We start from the raw sequence: 15,050 nt of genomic DNA, 5'->3' as shown, positions 1-15,050 counted from the left end.
AACACATTAAATTATATTGAGAATCATGGTCTACACATTGCAATGTAATTCACGAATAAATATTTATTTTTAGTATACTAATTTTTTTTTAATGTACTGAAAGTTTATTTTTAATTTTAGGTAGTATACCAAATAATGAATTCTTAGTACACACACAAAAAAAACAATCTTTCATAAAATGAGCATTTGTTATATTAAAATGAACCTTATCTCGCTTTCCAAAAAAAATAAATCTTATGTAAGTGGTTCACTTTACAAGATATATCATGCTCAATTGTAAAAAAGTTTTAATTTTTTTTATTATACAAATTTGCATTAGATATACAAAGTTTTAACTTGTTTTTCAAAAAAAAAAAAAAAAGAAGTTTTAACTTGGGTGAGAAGAGTTTGAAATGCTTAACTATTAGTTTTATTTTACAAGATGCAGATACTAGTATAATATGTAAAAAAAAAAAAAAAAAAAGACTAAATAGGCTCATGAACATTATATGAAAAAGTAGTTAGATTTTTGAACTTTAAAAAGTTAATTAAATACTCCGTATAATATATCAACTTGTCGATTTGATGCAATAAACCAATAGTCAATTACCAGTAAAAAGCCGACATGGCAATATTTATTCAAATATATTAATTTAAAAATTAAGAAAAAAAAGCGGAGAAGCATCGAAAAAAGATAGAGGTCACTGGAGAAGATAAATAGGTGTCCGAAAAGTTTATCGTTGACAATCATTATATATATATTTTAAATGTTTTAATTTATTTATTTTGATTAAAAGCTTACACAATACACACCATCTTTTTTTTTACCTGTTTTACATTAAATTTATTTATACTTAGCTTAATTGTAACAATTTGACAAGTTATTAATTTAATTACATCAAATCAAGGAGTTGATTATTTTAATGTTTTAAAGTTTTGGGAAAAAAAAAGTTCATGTGCTTTTTTTTTTGAAAAGAAAAACAAAAAAGAGAAAAAAAAAACAAAAACAAAAACAAAGTTCATGTGCCTATTTCACCATTTTTTAAAAAAATATAATTATGTGATAGAAAAACCTAATAAAGAGGGTTGAAGCCCAACTAGAAGGTCAGGGCGTTTAACCTTAACCCATTCCATTCATCCAGATATATAATTTGGGTTGAGAGAGTTTAGGCCCCATAATCTATATATACGAGGATAGGCTTATATAGTTATGCTCCACAATTAATTGGAGCTGTTCTGACTTTCAAAAAGAAAAAAAATTGGAGCTGTTCTGAAGCTCCTTCCCAATTTCCCATTGCTAACAAATCATCCATCTATAGCCATTTTCCCCATTCTTGAAGATCCCAACAGAACCTGTTCGACGAAATTACAATCCTTATACCATGGACCATGGTTCATAGTGTACTGTGAATTTTAGTGTACGTGTGTGAATTTTTGTGTGTTGTGTTATGAAATTTTGTACCTGAAACAAATTAGTAATTGTGTCATATGTTGTAAAATTGTGTACCTATGACACAAATTATGTACCTAAATTAAATTTGAAAAATAAATAAATATATAACATGTGTATGTCTCTTGTGTTGTGATTTTGTGTCTTCTTACTGTATGAAGATAATGTTCCGTGGACCCTGGTCCATAATATAAATTGCGACAAAATTACTGAATCAAATGGATTATTTAGATCCAGCTTGGAGCAGAAAGAGGTGGTGGATTGCTATCAATATGCCGTTTTGATAGGAAGCAAAGCTATCCTGATAGTAAAAGATCAGAGTAGATAATTGTTTTTTGAAGTAGATTTCAGCATTTGCTATGGAGCACTTCACATCACAGGTAACCTAGTTTGCTTCTTCAAAAGATATGAAGGTTTCTTTTGTTTTCTAGAATCTTGTTTAGCATTTCCTTTAGCATTGTATATTGGAAGAAATAAATAGAGCAGACTAACTTCTTATATGCAATTACAGATTTGCAGTTGTGATATTGCAAAAATAACTTTAACAAAATGAGAAAAAATAAAAAAGGATAAGAGTCATACAAGAAGACATTATGTACTTATCAAAGAAGATGACAACCACTTGGGTACAAAGATTGTTCTGCTGAATAAACCACATCAAGATGTTATCTATTGGTTCAAACTGATGCTAAGTTTTATTCTTTGGCCAAGTGCCAAAAGAGTCCCAATTCAGAGTGGTTGCTGAAAAGTGAAAACTTTTGTGTGTTACAAATACAAATAGCAGCTTTTTGACTGGCAAAATCTTTGCTTGCCAACTTGTGACCCTGTGAGTCAATGGTTTAGCATGAACTAACAATTCTTTGTGACATATGTAGTTAAACAATAGAGATTAAAGGGATACAGATTCCCCTATACATTTAGTTGCTGTTTCCTTTCTCCCCAAATGTCTATTCTGCTGACAAACTTGAGAAATTCTTTCTCAACTATATTGTTTATCAATATTTCCTAATAAAGTTTATCCACTATTTACATGCAGCACTAACTAACTATATGAGTACTTTGCTGAAACAATTACTATATCATTTGCTTCAAAAAGGGAGATTGAGAACCTCACAAGGAGGGAAGTAGCCAAAGATTGGAAAGTGATGAAGCCATGGAGAGAAACCATGTTAAGAAGGCCATTGCTGCTGATATTTGGTATCTACTGCATAGCTTTGAAGGGCAGAATGTTCCATCTGATCTCAGGAGGAGATCAACTATGCCTGCAGTTGAGCTAGCTGCAGCCAGTGTGAGGATTGACAACGCCTGTTTATAGCATAGGAAATTGTCAACATTCAACAATGGTACAACAACACATAGACATATTTTATTTTGAGTGAGGACTGAAGAGGAAAACCTCAGCCACTACCCGAGAGTGAGTGTGCACTGAGTAAATCCAGCCTTGTAACCCTAGCCAATAAAGGACTACAAGGAAGTAAATCAGTCTAAGTTGTCCATAACTAACTGGTGCAATTGTGCACGGAGTAAATTTGCCTTGTGACCCTAGTTAGCAAAGGACTACAAAGAAGTAAATCAATCTAAGTTGTCCATAGTTGACCGGCTCAAACCAAGAGGGCTGACATTCAAGCACGTGACCTTGTTTTACAAGTTTGTATCCTTAGCCATCTTGGCTGGATTATGCAAGACATAGACATATTTGAATGGGGAAGGCATACCATACCCAATCTCCTAAAATGATCACAAGTAGTATTCCTGGCTGGCGAATTGGGCACTTGACAAATACAGAATAGCCATCAACCAGTGCCAGAGTGACGCTCCAGGGAATGACCAGTCCCATGATTGTGACCAAGAAGCTGCAAATTTAAAGTACCAACTCAAATTAAGGGAAAAAACAATTAATTAACTGGAAAGTCTGAATCTTTAACAGTCTGAAAAAATTACCAAAAGGCAGTGTAGCTGTAGAATTCCACCCCTAAAGACATGAAGAGAAGAGAGGCAGAAGCAAAAGCAGCCTGGCCCAATCTCAAAGCAAAACTGGCACTTGTTCCCACAGCCCCAGGTATATCATCATTCATAGCCATATATACTCACTGCTCAGCCTTAATTGATTGTGGTATTTTGCAGACAAAAACAGATGTACTGGTCCCTCTCCTGGGCAATTTCAAGACGGCCCTCCAATATAAAGTAAAAAATCTTGACTACAAATCGAAAAACTCACCATACTTTCCATGTAATATGTCATCAGCAGTCTAGAAGTTGAAGAAATCCTGCAAGTTTCAGTTTAAGAAAGATGTTAATGGTTTTGGCGGTTAACTCTCTCTCCTCTGCCCTTTATTCTGTGGGTATATGCTATGAGAATTGAGAAAGAGTTGGTAAATTGTGAGAATTTTGCAATTGTTAGCAGAGCTTTCAGGGTGGGGAATATGAATTGATGAATTGCAGCTGTTGATTGTTTATGGAAGCGTATTCTTGATTGTACAGTGTTGCCGAAAATGGTCCAAGCGAATCGTTGATGTGACACGTGGGTTGCATACAGCCTTTCTTTTTCTTCTTTTGAGGGACAGCTATTACTTCATCACCCATTTTATAATGTCTGCGTATAAGATTAGGGAATAAGGATAGAGCCAATTTTCTTGACCTTACCGACAAACACCAACCCAGTTTCAGTTTCCTAAAATTTTTTTGGGTCACATTTCTATACCATCTCACTAGTAGGGCAAGCCCAAGGCCAAATTATTTGCCTCTGTAAATTCTACTTCCTTGCGTAATTTTTTTGGGTATTCCTAAAGTAATTTTTTTTTCTCAATATTTCTTGAAGTCAGTGAATTCTTATGTTTGGTTAGTGGGAGGATTTTTTTTAAAAAAAAATCAATTTCTACAATATGATAAAAAAAAAAATCATTTGATACTTCATATTTTAAATTCCTTTCAAGTTTTCACAAATATTTTCATTGACCAAACAATAGAATGTGAAAACTTTGTTTATTTTCTTTAAGTTTAAATTGTATTTATTTTTGTGGTTGTAATGAATATAAATTTCTATTCAAGTAATGAGCGGTGGAAGACAAACAAATACCTAATTTAAAAACGTTAGTATACCTTCCCTGACATGGAGGAACTCTTTTCAAACGAAAGCGACACATCAACTACCTTGAGTACTGTTAGTTCATGGTTCATTGCACTCTAGGATAAGGAGCCAATTTTGTGGGCTATTTAAAGAAAATGATATATAGAGGTTGTAATTTTATTAATAGAAGAAAATAAAAATAATAATAATAATTGAAGGTAAAAATTTATGTGAAACTGTTTCACGGGTCTCAATCCGTCGAGACGGATCGGATCTTTGATTAATGAAGTTAAAGATTCAATGCATTAATCAAAAATACAACCCATCTTACAGATTGAACCCTATGAGATAATTTCACACAAGTATTACCCATAATTGAAAAGTATTATTCGTTATTTTAACCATCTTCACTTTGCTTATAAAATACTACGTATTAAGGAAAAGAAAGCTACTCCGTATTTTCTAACTATTAAATTGTTCCAAACTTTTTGTCATATTTTCACACATCTTTTGTTCTTGAAGACTTTGTACCAACAAGTACAAAAATAGTTTTTTGGGGAAAAATATGAATATAATTATATTCATTTAATAACATATTTGCTTTTAGACATAAATTATTTTTAATTTTAGTCACAGAATTTTGCTTTGATTATTCTCATTTCTCAATCAAATGTCAATGTTTTGACAAATTCTTATACGTTTTCATTAGACTAATAAACGAATGGATCAAACGTGATTAAAAATAATATTCATGCACCAAAAATGTCAAAATAAAATAATTTGGTAACACTTGTAGAGATGCAGACACACCACCGACCACGTGTTGATTTTAACGTTAATAGTCCAGAATAATACAAATGACGAGCAACACAGTAAATTGAGTCTCCCATTGGGCCATACGTCATTAGTTTGAAGTTTGAACACTATATATGCACTTGAAAATCTCATCTCATACTATATAAAAGAATGTTATATATTATTATTTAATTTAAATAATACGGAGTATAAAATTTAAAATATATACAGAGTATATAATAAACACATTTTTGGACTTGATAGTGAAGCCTGCCTAGATTAATAGACAACCTGGATTGGCTCAGAAATTGTTTAAACATGATGTTCATATTCAACATATATTATAAAACAGTGCAGACTAAACCCAATAAAGTTTCATTAGGTCACCACTTTCCATAAATACAGGCCAACTTGGCATATTTTAGAATCAATAGGCAACATGGAGATTGGAAATGAGAGAAAAATGAAGTTGAAAGGAACCTTAGAAAAGTTTGTTTGCATTGATCTTTCCATGTGAACATTTCCCCAATCCAAACTGCAAGCTATCTGCAAAAGAAGAAGGAAAACATCAACTCAATGAGTGATACTGTTAAGTTATAGCAAGTTAGCAACCAATTTAAATGAATCAATTCACCATGATAATATGGCATAGTTCAATACATTCAACATATCACAAGTTTCTTATATCAATCACCTCCCTAACCTTGTTGAAAACCAAGGGCCAAGCTGGGTAGTAGGACTATATTCATCATAACATCAGACAGTAAGTGGAAAGGCAAGTTAAATAACAATTACTCCGTAATAATTATTAATTAATAATAACATATTAACAATGAATACATTTAACATTCAATCCTTCTGATTATCTACCCAAGCAAAAGTAGACAAAGTGGAAAGGCGATGGGAAAACTGGAAAAGCTGAAAAGGAAAACAGCAAATTGCCAATGGAGTCTCCGAGGGTCCACCAGCCAGAGTGCACAAGGTGAGTGGCAATGGTGACCTGTCAATGGTGAAAGGGATGCCAGTGGCAAGAAGCGATGGTGACGTTGTGAGTTGGGCAGTGGAAATGGCCAAGGGAGACTCGACTCTCAAGTCACAGCCTCTCAGGTTCTCTGTGTGCCTGAGAATCTGCAATGTAGTGATTTTAGTGCTATGCGCTTGATTTTAAGCTTGCTCGCTCAAAACTACATCATTTTGAAAGAAACACCCTAAATATAAAAAAAAAAGTAAGTGGCCGACTAGTCATCCCACCATTAAAAGGGCTACTATCATCAAAATCACCTCAGCTTAGGAGCAACAAGCACTTAGTCGGCGCCTAGGCCAAGTTTTACAGCACTACCAAGAAGCAAACTCCTCTACAGATGTACATGTCATCACAAATGTGCTGCATATTTTGCGAGCATTCCGCCAAGGCAGCGATTAACATTTTATATTCAACACCAATACAAAAGAAATATCAGAGCCAATATAAGTTATCATTTGGTTTTTTCTTCATGTTCTCAACATCAACTCTGAGTTTGATTTTGAATTGTATCCATTTCTGAATGGGAACTTGAACTTCTTTACATGAATCATGCACTCCATATCTAGGAGACTAGGATCAACCACCAAACTCCCACACTACTGAAATTCCTAATATAATCCAATGCTGCTTCTGAGTGGCAAAAATACACTCAACCAATGACTTCAGTAGTTGATTCTTGTTAAAGTTTAAGAAACCAATCAAACTTTACTTACTCAGCACTATATCCTTATAAAACTGAACATGATCCTATTAAGACTACAAATTAAATATTTCTTTCAGACAACAAGGTAGAATTTCCTGTCCAGTTCTGGGAGATTAAGCTGTGCTCTGTGTACCTATTGCGAACACAATTGCATCTCAAGCAAAATGCATTCAATCAATGATGGCCATATGTAACACACGCTCACAAGCATTTCATAGAAAATTCATTGTAAGATCCAATGATTAAATACAAATAGAATGAGAAAAGAAATAAACAACTGCTAAGATGTCAGTGAATCCAATAGACATAAAACAGAAGATGCACACTATACATAAAAACACAGAGACACGCACAAAAGAATAATCAAAATTCAAAACACACAACACCAGCGGGAAAAACTCGACGGTAGAGAAATGCATAGATAGAATAGTTTGAAGAAGAAGCAATTGTTACCAAAGGGCCTATAATTCGAACTTGAGCTCCTCCTTTTGATCGGAGAAGTAGTGCAGGACGTACGGTGCGACCCGAATAACGACGACCCAAGCCCCGAACATACCCACGTGAGCCTTCAGCTGCTTCAGAGATGCAGCTTTGTTAGGTTTTCTCATGAACATCCCCGGAAACATTGTTTCAGCCACTTCTTCTTCTTCCCTTGTTCGATCTCCTTTTGCCGAATCAATTCCACGAGCACAACAAATTGCAGTAAAAGCTAAAACCCTAAAACCCAAGCTAAGGAGTCTATTACTGGCCCAATATTAGTTCAACGGACCATTTTGTACCTCCAGGGTCGAGCGCCTTACTAAGCCCATCATTTTTATGTTTTTTTTTATTGGGAAAATTGCATCTTTGGTCCCTGAGCTTTAACTAAGTTTCGACTCAGTCCCTGAGTTATGGGCGTATCCAAGTTTAGTCCCTCAGTTATGAACGAAGTGGCGCATTTGGTCCTTGGCCGTTAAAACTAACGGAAAAATTAAAAAATAGTTAAAATTTTAGGGGTAAAATAGGAAATTCACATTTTATTCTTCTTCTTATATCAAAATCACTTTTATAACATTATTTGTTCACTTCTTAGCCTCTTATTTTCAATATTTTTCAATTCTAAAAGCATTTCAATAACTTTAGTATGACTTGTTAGGAGTCTGACTCTCGTATAACAAACTTAAGACCTAGTACAAACAAAGAAACACTTGATCATTGTGTTTAGGCATATGAAAACACTATCCTAATGATTTTTTATTTTCTTTACTAAGCAACAAAGGTAATCAAACTAGAACTTTTGAGATACAAAACTCTGTTTTCTTAAAACCAGAGTAATGAAAGAGGAACCTAAGAATCAGTTATGAAAATTTTAAAAACTTTTGTAACTTCAAAAGACGACAATTGACTAAACTATTGCATACAAAATATTTTTTACATACTAAAAATCTCAAGTTATTCTTTATGGTGAAATTCTCATAAGAGGCTAAGAAGTGAAAAATGATGTTATAAAAGTGATTTTGATATAAGAAGGATAATAAAATGTAAATTTCCTATTTTACCCCTCAAATTTTAACTATTTTTTAATTTCTCCGTTAGTTTTAACGGCCAGGGACCAAATGCGCTACTTCGTTCATAACTGAGGGACTAAACTCGGATACGGCTATAACTCAGAGACTGAGTTGGAACTTGCTTAAAGCTCAGGGACCAAAGATGCAATTTTCCCTTTTTTATTTGATAAAAAAAATTCTCGATTAATACGTATTAAACTGATAAAAACATTTCCTCGTGCAAATCTCCAAATAATGACAAATACTCAAAAATATTTACTCATTGGAGTTAAAATGAAACCATAATTATTAAGCAAATTTGTGTGAGATCGGGATTCTTGTCCGTGAGACATGTTGAATCAAGATGAAAATGTAATACGGAAAATGTAATATTAATTACGGTTGTTATGTCATGGACTCGAGTTCAGGTCCATGTTCACAATTTTAGATCTCAACATACAAAATTACATTAATCAATATTCACGATTTTGAACTCTATATTCATAATTTTTTAACTATATATTCACAATTTCATAACTTTATATTCACAATTTCATAATTACATATAGAACAGTATAACACAATTTTTGAATCTATATAACAAAATTGTGAATATTGAGTAATGTAATTTTGTATATAAAATTCTAAAATTGTGAACATGAACCAAGGTGGACCCGGGTCCATAGCATAATTTGCCTATTAATTAGGAATAAAGTATTTATTAATCACATGAGAAAGTATAATATTTTTGAACAAAAATGTACTACGTAACACTTTTACATTTTAATTTAAAAATATTACATTTTTTAACAACTACAACGTATAGGGGTGTGCAAACTTCAGTAAAATTTTGGTTAACTGGCCGAACCGACAAAGTTCGATTAACCGCTTTTTAACTGAACTTTTTCGGCTTGGTTAATGGTTAAAGGTTTTTAAAAATTTCGGTTACCGGTTAATTCAGTTCGAAACTTCAGTTAATGAAATTTTAAATATATATGATAAAATCCCTATAAATTTGTAGTGTATGTTCATGATATTGTTTTTTATATTTTCTTATGGATTTATTATTATATGTATTATTTTAATTGAATTTATTAAATAGGTATTATTTTTACGATCTAAAACTTTAACTTAAAAAAGGGACCGACTAATCGAAAAAATCTCGATTGATCGATTAATTCAGTAATACAAAGTTCGATTTGATTAACGGTTAAAACTCTAAAAATTGCTAGTAAAACGGTTTGGTTAACCGATTGCACACTGCAATGTAACCCACTACAACATGAAATAATAGACAGCTAACATGGAATTCTTACCACTAATTAAACTACAACGTAACCTACTTGTTTTTAGTTTGGTAAAAGAAACAATGGGTACGAATTGGAAGACTTTACTCAAATAAAATTGGACAATAATTAGTCTTTATAGTTTACATAAATTGAAATTCAATATGACAGTCACGATATCAACAGAAAATAGTTTTCATATACAAAATACAGAAAAATATTGTATAAAGTATTAACAAGCCACAACATACATACAGTCTGAACTGAATGGAAATTAAAACAATTTCGATTACCATGCAATATAATGCAATGCAAGCTCATGTAGCTTTGGTAACGGAGGTGAAAGTGACGGAAGGGCCGAGAAGAATGGTTCCATATTCTATCGAAAATGTGTCATATCTAAGGAAAAACTCCACCAACATCAGCCTGCCCAGCAACACCACCAAATCCTTGCCGGGACACTGTTTATCCCCCGCCGTTGCATTCTCAGTCTCCCTCCCATTAGACCAGTACACATATTTCACCAATTTCTCCCCATCCCCAACAAATCTATCCCCCACAAACTCCTCACCCCTCTCAAATATCTTCGGATCCCTAGTCGCCAATGGCTGATACCCGTAGATCACCTCGCCTTTCTTGATCAAGAACGCCGATTCATGGCTGTCCACCACGATATCCTCCCTGGCCCGCCCCACCTGGAACGGAACCGGAGGCTCAATCCGTAACGTCTCGTACACCACCGACTTTGTCAAACTCATCTTGTTCAGCGCGGAGAGTGTGACGCCGCCTTCTTGTTTAACCGCCGCCCTGATTTCCGCCGCTAGGCGCCCGTGCAGGCCCTCCCCTGCAGCGCCGACCCACTTGATGAGAGACGGGAAGAACACTTTCATCCCGCCGTAGGCGTTGAAGCCTGCCAGGAAAATGAAGTTATGGCAGGCTTCGTCTCTTTTGATCCCGACTTTCTCCGCTTCGTCCAAGATGGAACCCAGGGAGGTGTAGAAAGCATCGTAAATCTTCTTGTAATCGGATTTCATCAGGAAAAACGGTAACGGGAAAGTGTGTAACGCTAGGTCTTCTAGGAAATTGGGGAGGTATTTCAGCCCGAGTGTCATCAATGGAGCCAACTGGAGAAATACCCATTTGTTAAGATACGCCGTTCCGTTAGATCCGACGGAGGTCTCCGTCGGATCTTTATTATCGGAAAACAAACGGAACATGAAGTTGAACGTTGTTTCGTCGCTGAGGTCGTTGAAGTAGGTTTTTCCATCTTTACCCTCGAGTCCATCTTCAAGCTTGGTGAAGAGCTGGGACATGCAGAGGGAGAAAATGGGAATGAATTTATTATGTAAACCGGCGAGCGTGGAGAGGAAGAAATTCTTGAGGGTTTGGTGTTGAAGCTCGGTGGTGTCGAGGAAAGGGCAGAGACGGTAGCCGCCGAAGAAGTCGGTGGAGGGCATGAAGTTACCGTCGAAGAAATCCGTCTTGTCGACTCTAGAATTGTCGAAGAGGATCTGGAAACTAACGGCGTCGACGAGGATTACCGCCTTGGAATCTCCGGCCATGAAAGGCCCCGGCGGGACGTTTGCTCGGTAAACGGTGGATTGATGGGTTTGCATGCGAGAGCGGAAGAAAGTTTCTATGCCTTGGTTGTAATGAAAGTCATATCGATCCTTAATCGCCCCGAAAAACGGCAAACCATAACTGCCTGGGATTTCTCGCAACGGGAGCTTTGAACAAGAACCATGCTCAGATGATGATGACATTCTGGATCGAGGCTGTTAGTTTGAAGGGTTTAAGCTAGGATGATACAAGTATAGAAGTGATAGGTGAAGTTTTCCTTTTCAGTATATTTAAAGAATAAAGATGAAGGTTACGTGCGATAAAATATTGGCGTGTACGTAACAGGCTTATTTCTGACTTTGGGACGGATGATATGATTTGGAATTTGGATATCCACAAAAAAAATTATAATAATAAAAAAATATCATATTAAGTCAACTAATTTGGAAAACAACATACATCATATCCGATCCTCTGCAATAATCAATTGAATCCTTGCCCTATTAGTGTACTCTTAACTCTCCATTTATATTGTCTCGCTTTTACTCCATGATATAATAAACAAGAATATGATATTTTTTATTTTTCATCACGTCAATATCAGGAAAAGTGTCTAATTACATTAAGGATTTGTAAGATAATGGAGTAGGAGTTAGAGTAAGAAATGAGAGTCTATGTAATATTTTTTCCTTTGGCAAAAATTGGTGTGAGAATGTCTCATCATGAGTTAAGTTAATATGAAATGTAATACTCTTATACTGAGAAATCTAATACTAAACCTCGAATAAAATGTTTATTAGTTACATGGATAAATGTAATATTTTTGAAAAAAATATAATACTTTTATATTTTAATTTAAAAATATTACATTTGCCTATACAAATAACAAACACTTGCCAACATTACTTATAAGGAAAATTATTGTATTACTTTTGATTAAAAAAGTAATATTTTTTACATCAAAATATAAAAGTATTACATTTGTCTTAAAAAAGTATTTCATTTTCACTTATAAGTAACAAACATTTTGATCTTAATTAGTATAAAATATTACATTTTTCAATATGAATATCACATAGTTCATATTAACCTGATCCGGATAGTGTCGACCCTTTTCCTTAATAATATTCCTGCTTACTTTTCTTATCATTCACGTTTCAATCTAAACAGCTAACTATCGGTGCTATATATATCGTACCTAACTTACTTCACAGCCTCACAGCTGTCTCAATGGCTTTGACTAATAATATAAAGAGTTGTGTATAATTTTCATTTTATTTGTTGACTTAATAAAAAAATCAGTCAGTCTCTTTAATTAAATATAAAATGGTTTTTTATTCTTTTTTAAAATTTGCGTTATACTAATTCTAAGTACACCCATTATTAAAAAAAGTAATTAAAAGATTAATAACAACTTAGATGAAGTATATATTCACATTTTAAGGACATATGTGTTTACAAAAGTTTAAAGTATGTATGATTATTAAAACACAATGGGGGTGTTTGGTAATTAGCTTTTAGCTAATAGTTGATAGCTGGTAGTTGATAGCTGATTCTGTTAGTTAGTTTGACCAGCGGGTAATATTAGCTGGTTATAGAAATGTGTTTGGTAAATTAGCTATTAGCTGATAGCTAATTACATGTAAAATTACCTTTAAGAGTATGAGTGTATTATGTTATTTTGACCTATAATAATAATAATAATAATAATGTTGATGATGCACTTATACAAATAAAAAGAATACGAAGTAACACATAGCCAAAATTATTATTATTATTATATAAAGATTAAAATTAAAATTAAAATTATTATTATTATTATTATTATTATCATTATTATTATTATTATTATTATAACCAAATGCCTAAACCCACGCCATGCCCTATATTATTATTATTATTATTATTATTATTATTATTATTATTATTATATAAAACATAAATCGATGGTAATCCACAAAACCACCGGCTCTGTCATATCCACAAGTCAAAATCCCAATCCCAAAATCTCTACTCACAGTAGCGCTGGCAAGATGAGGTGGACAGCCACGGCAAGAAGATGAAGAAGACGGCGATGGCGAAGAAGATGAGGAAGACGCTGATTGTGAAGAAAATGAAGCATCCGGCGATGGCGATGGAGATGAGAAGAAGACGGCAAATGGTGAAGGAGAGATGAAGAAGACGATGATGGGAAAAATTTTGTGAGTTCTGAATTTGGTTGCTGCTGTTGGTTTTTTTTTTTCTTTTTTTTTTTTTTGGTTTTAAAGAATTTGGTTGCTGCTATTGTTTTTTTTTTTGTTTTTTTTTTTAAATTAGTGAATTAAAAAATTTGTGAGTTTTGATTTATGAGGATGAATCTGAACATGGGAAAACTTAAGGTGAAATCCATTAGAAATGCTGCTTTATTTTTCTCATGTAAAATGCAGATCTATTTTTCTCATGTAAAATGCAGATCTAAAATGGTGAAGCAGCTAGAAAGCAGATTACAATGTTAAAATTGTGATTTAATAAATATACTCAATCAGCTGCTTAAAAACGTTGCCTATCCTAGCGTTTCATTTTTTGGCTGATTGGCCCAATAAGTCAAAGCCACAAACTATTTACCAAACACTTATAAACAGCTTATTGACCAGATCAACCAGCTAAATTTGGTCAAATCAGCCAATTTTTGACTGATAAGCTAGTAACCAAACACCCCCCATGTATATTCAATTTGGATGACAAAAAAACACATAAATTTTAATGATATTACTTTTATATAGAGAGATAGAGAGTGTTCAAATGAGAATATACCTTGCTGTAGGACATATCCACAATATAAATTTTTCAAAATCATGTTATCCTTATTTCTTAGATTTTGTTTTAATTTTAAAAAATTAAATGCTATTTGATTAATTGTATATTTAATGAATTATTATTTTGGATAGTGAAGGTAACATTTTAGCCTTTGATTTTTAAGATGAAGAGTATAAATGTGTCAATTCAAGGGTTGTTATGCCGTGGAGTCGTGGACCCAGGTGGACCTGGGTCTACATTCACATACACTATACTCTACATTCACAATTTGTAAACTCTACATTCACACATTACAAGATTATATGTTTAGTAACTATATTACCACTGTTATGCATTCACACATTCAAAACTCTATATTCAGAGGTCCTATACTCCACATTCACAACTTGAGAACTCCACATTCACACATTACAGGGCTACAAGTTGTTAAAACTTCTTAACTGTATTACAGATTCACACATGCATAACTCTACATTCACGATTTCTATCCTCCATATTCACAATTTGAAACCATACTCCATATTCACAATTTGAAACCTCCACATCCACACATTTCTGGGCAACTTTACATTCACACAATCATAAATCTACATTCACAATTTCTATACTCTACATTCACACTTTGAAACATCTACATTCACACATTTTTAGACAGCTCTATATTCAACAATATGTTTACTAATTTAAAAAAAAAAAGAAGAAAAAAAATGACAAAAACGACGTAGTTTTGGACCCAGGTCCACATTGTAAGGTGGACCTGGGTCCACAGCATAATTTGCCGTCAAATTCAAATAGGATAGTCAATACTCACGAAGTGGATGTAAATTGACATCCCTACAATAGTATGAGGTTAATTGAGATTGA

General features: G+C 33.6%; 2 protein-coding genes across 2 annotated transcripts; both read right to left on the bottom strand.

The window, feature by feature from the left end:
* Positions 1-2,101: 2,101 nt before the first annotated feature.
* Positions 2,102-3,991, bottom strand: LOC116017879 (CASP-like protein 5C1). Its single transcript, XM_031258540.1, has 3 exons — positions 3,371-3,991; positions 3,150-3,282; positions 2,102-2,734 (listed from the first exon to the last, which is right to left on the bottom strand). The coding sequence occupies exons 1-3, from the start codon at positions 3,508-3,510 to the stop codon at positions 2,540-2,542; spliced, it is 468 nt and encodes a 155-aa protein (XP_031114400.1). The 5' UTR covers positions 3,511-3,991; the 3' UTR covers positions 2,102-2,539.
* A 5,957-nt stretch (positions 3,992-9,948) lies between these two features.
* Positions 9,949-11,636, bottom strand: LOC116017143 (allene oxide synthase 3-like). Its single transcript, XM_031257675.1, has one exon. The coding sequence runs from the start codon at positions 11,591-11,593 to the stop codon at positions 10,148-10,150; it is 1,446 nt and encodes a 481-aa protein (XP_031113535.1). The 5' UTR covers positions 11,594-11,636; the 3' UTR covers positions 9,949-10,147.
* Positions 11,637-15,050: the final 3,414 nt, after the last annotated feature.

Source organism: Ipomoea triloba, chromosome 1, assembly GCF_003576645.1.
Source record: "Ipomoea triloba cultivar NCNSP0323 chromosome 1, ASM357664v1".
In the NCBI taxonomy this organism is placed as follows: Eukaryota; Viridiplantae; Streptophyta; class Magnoliopsida; order Solanales; family Convolvulaceae; genus Ipomoea; species Ipomoea triloba.
This window is presented reverse-complemented; position numbering and strand designations above follow the sequence as displayed.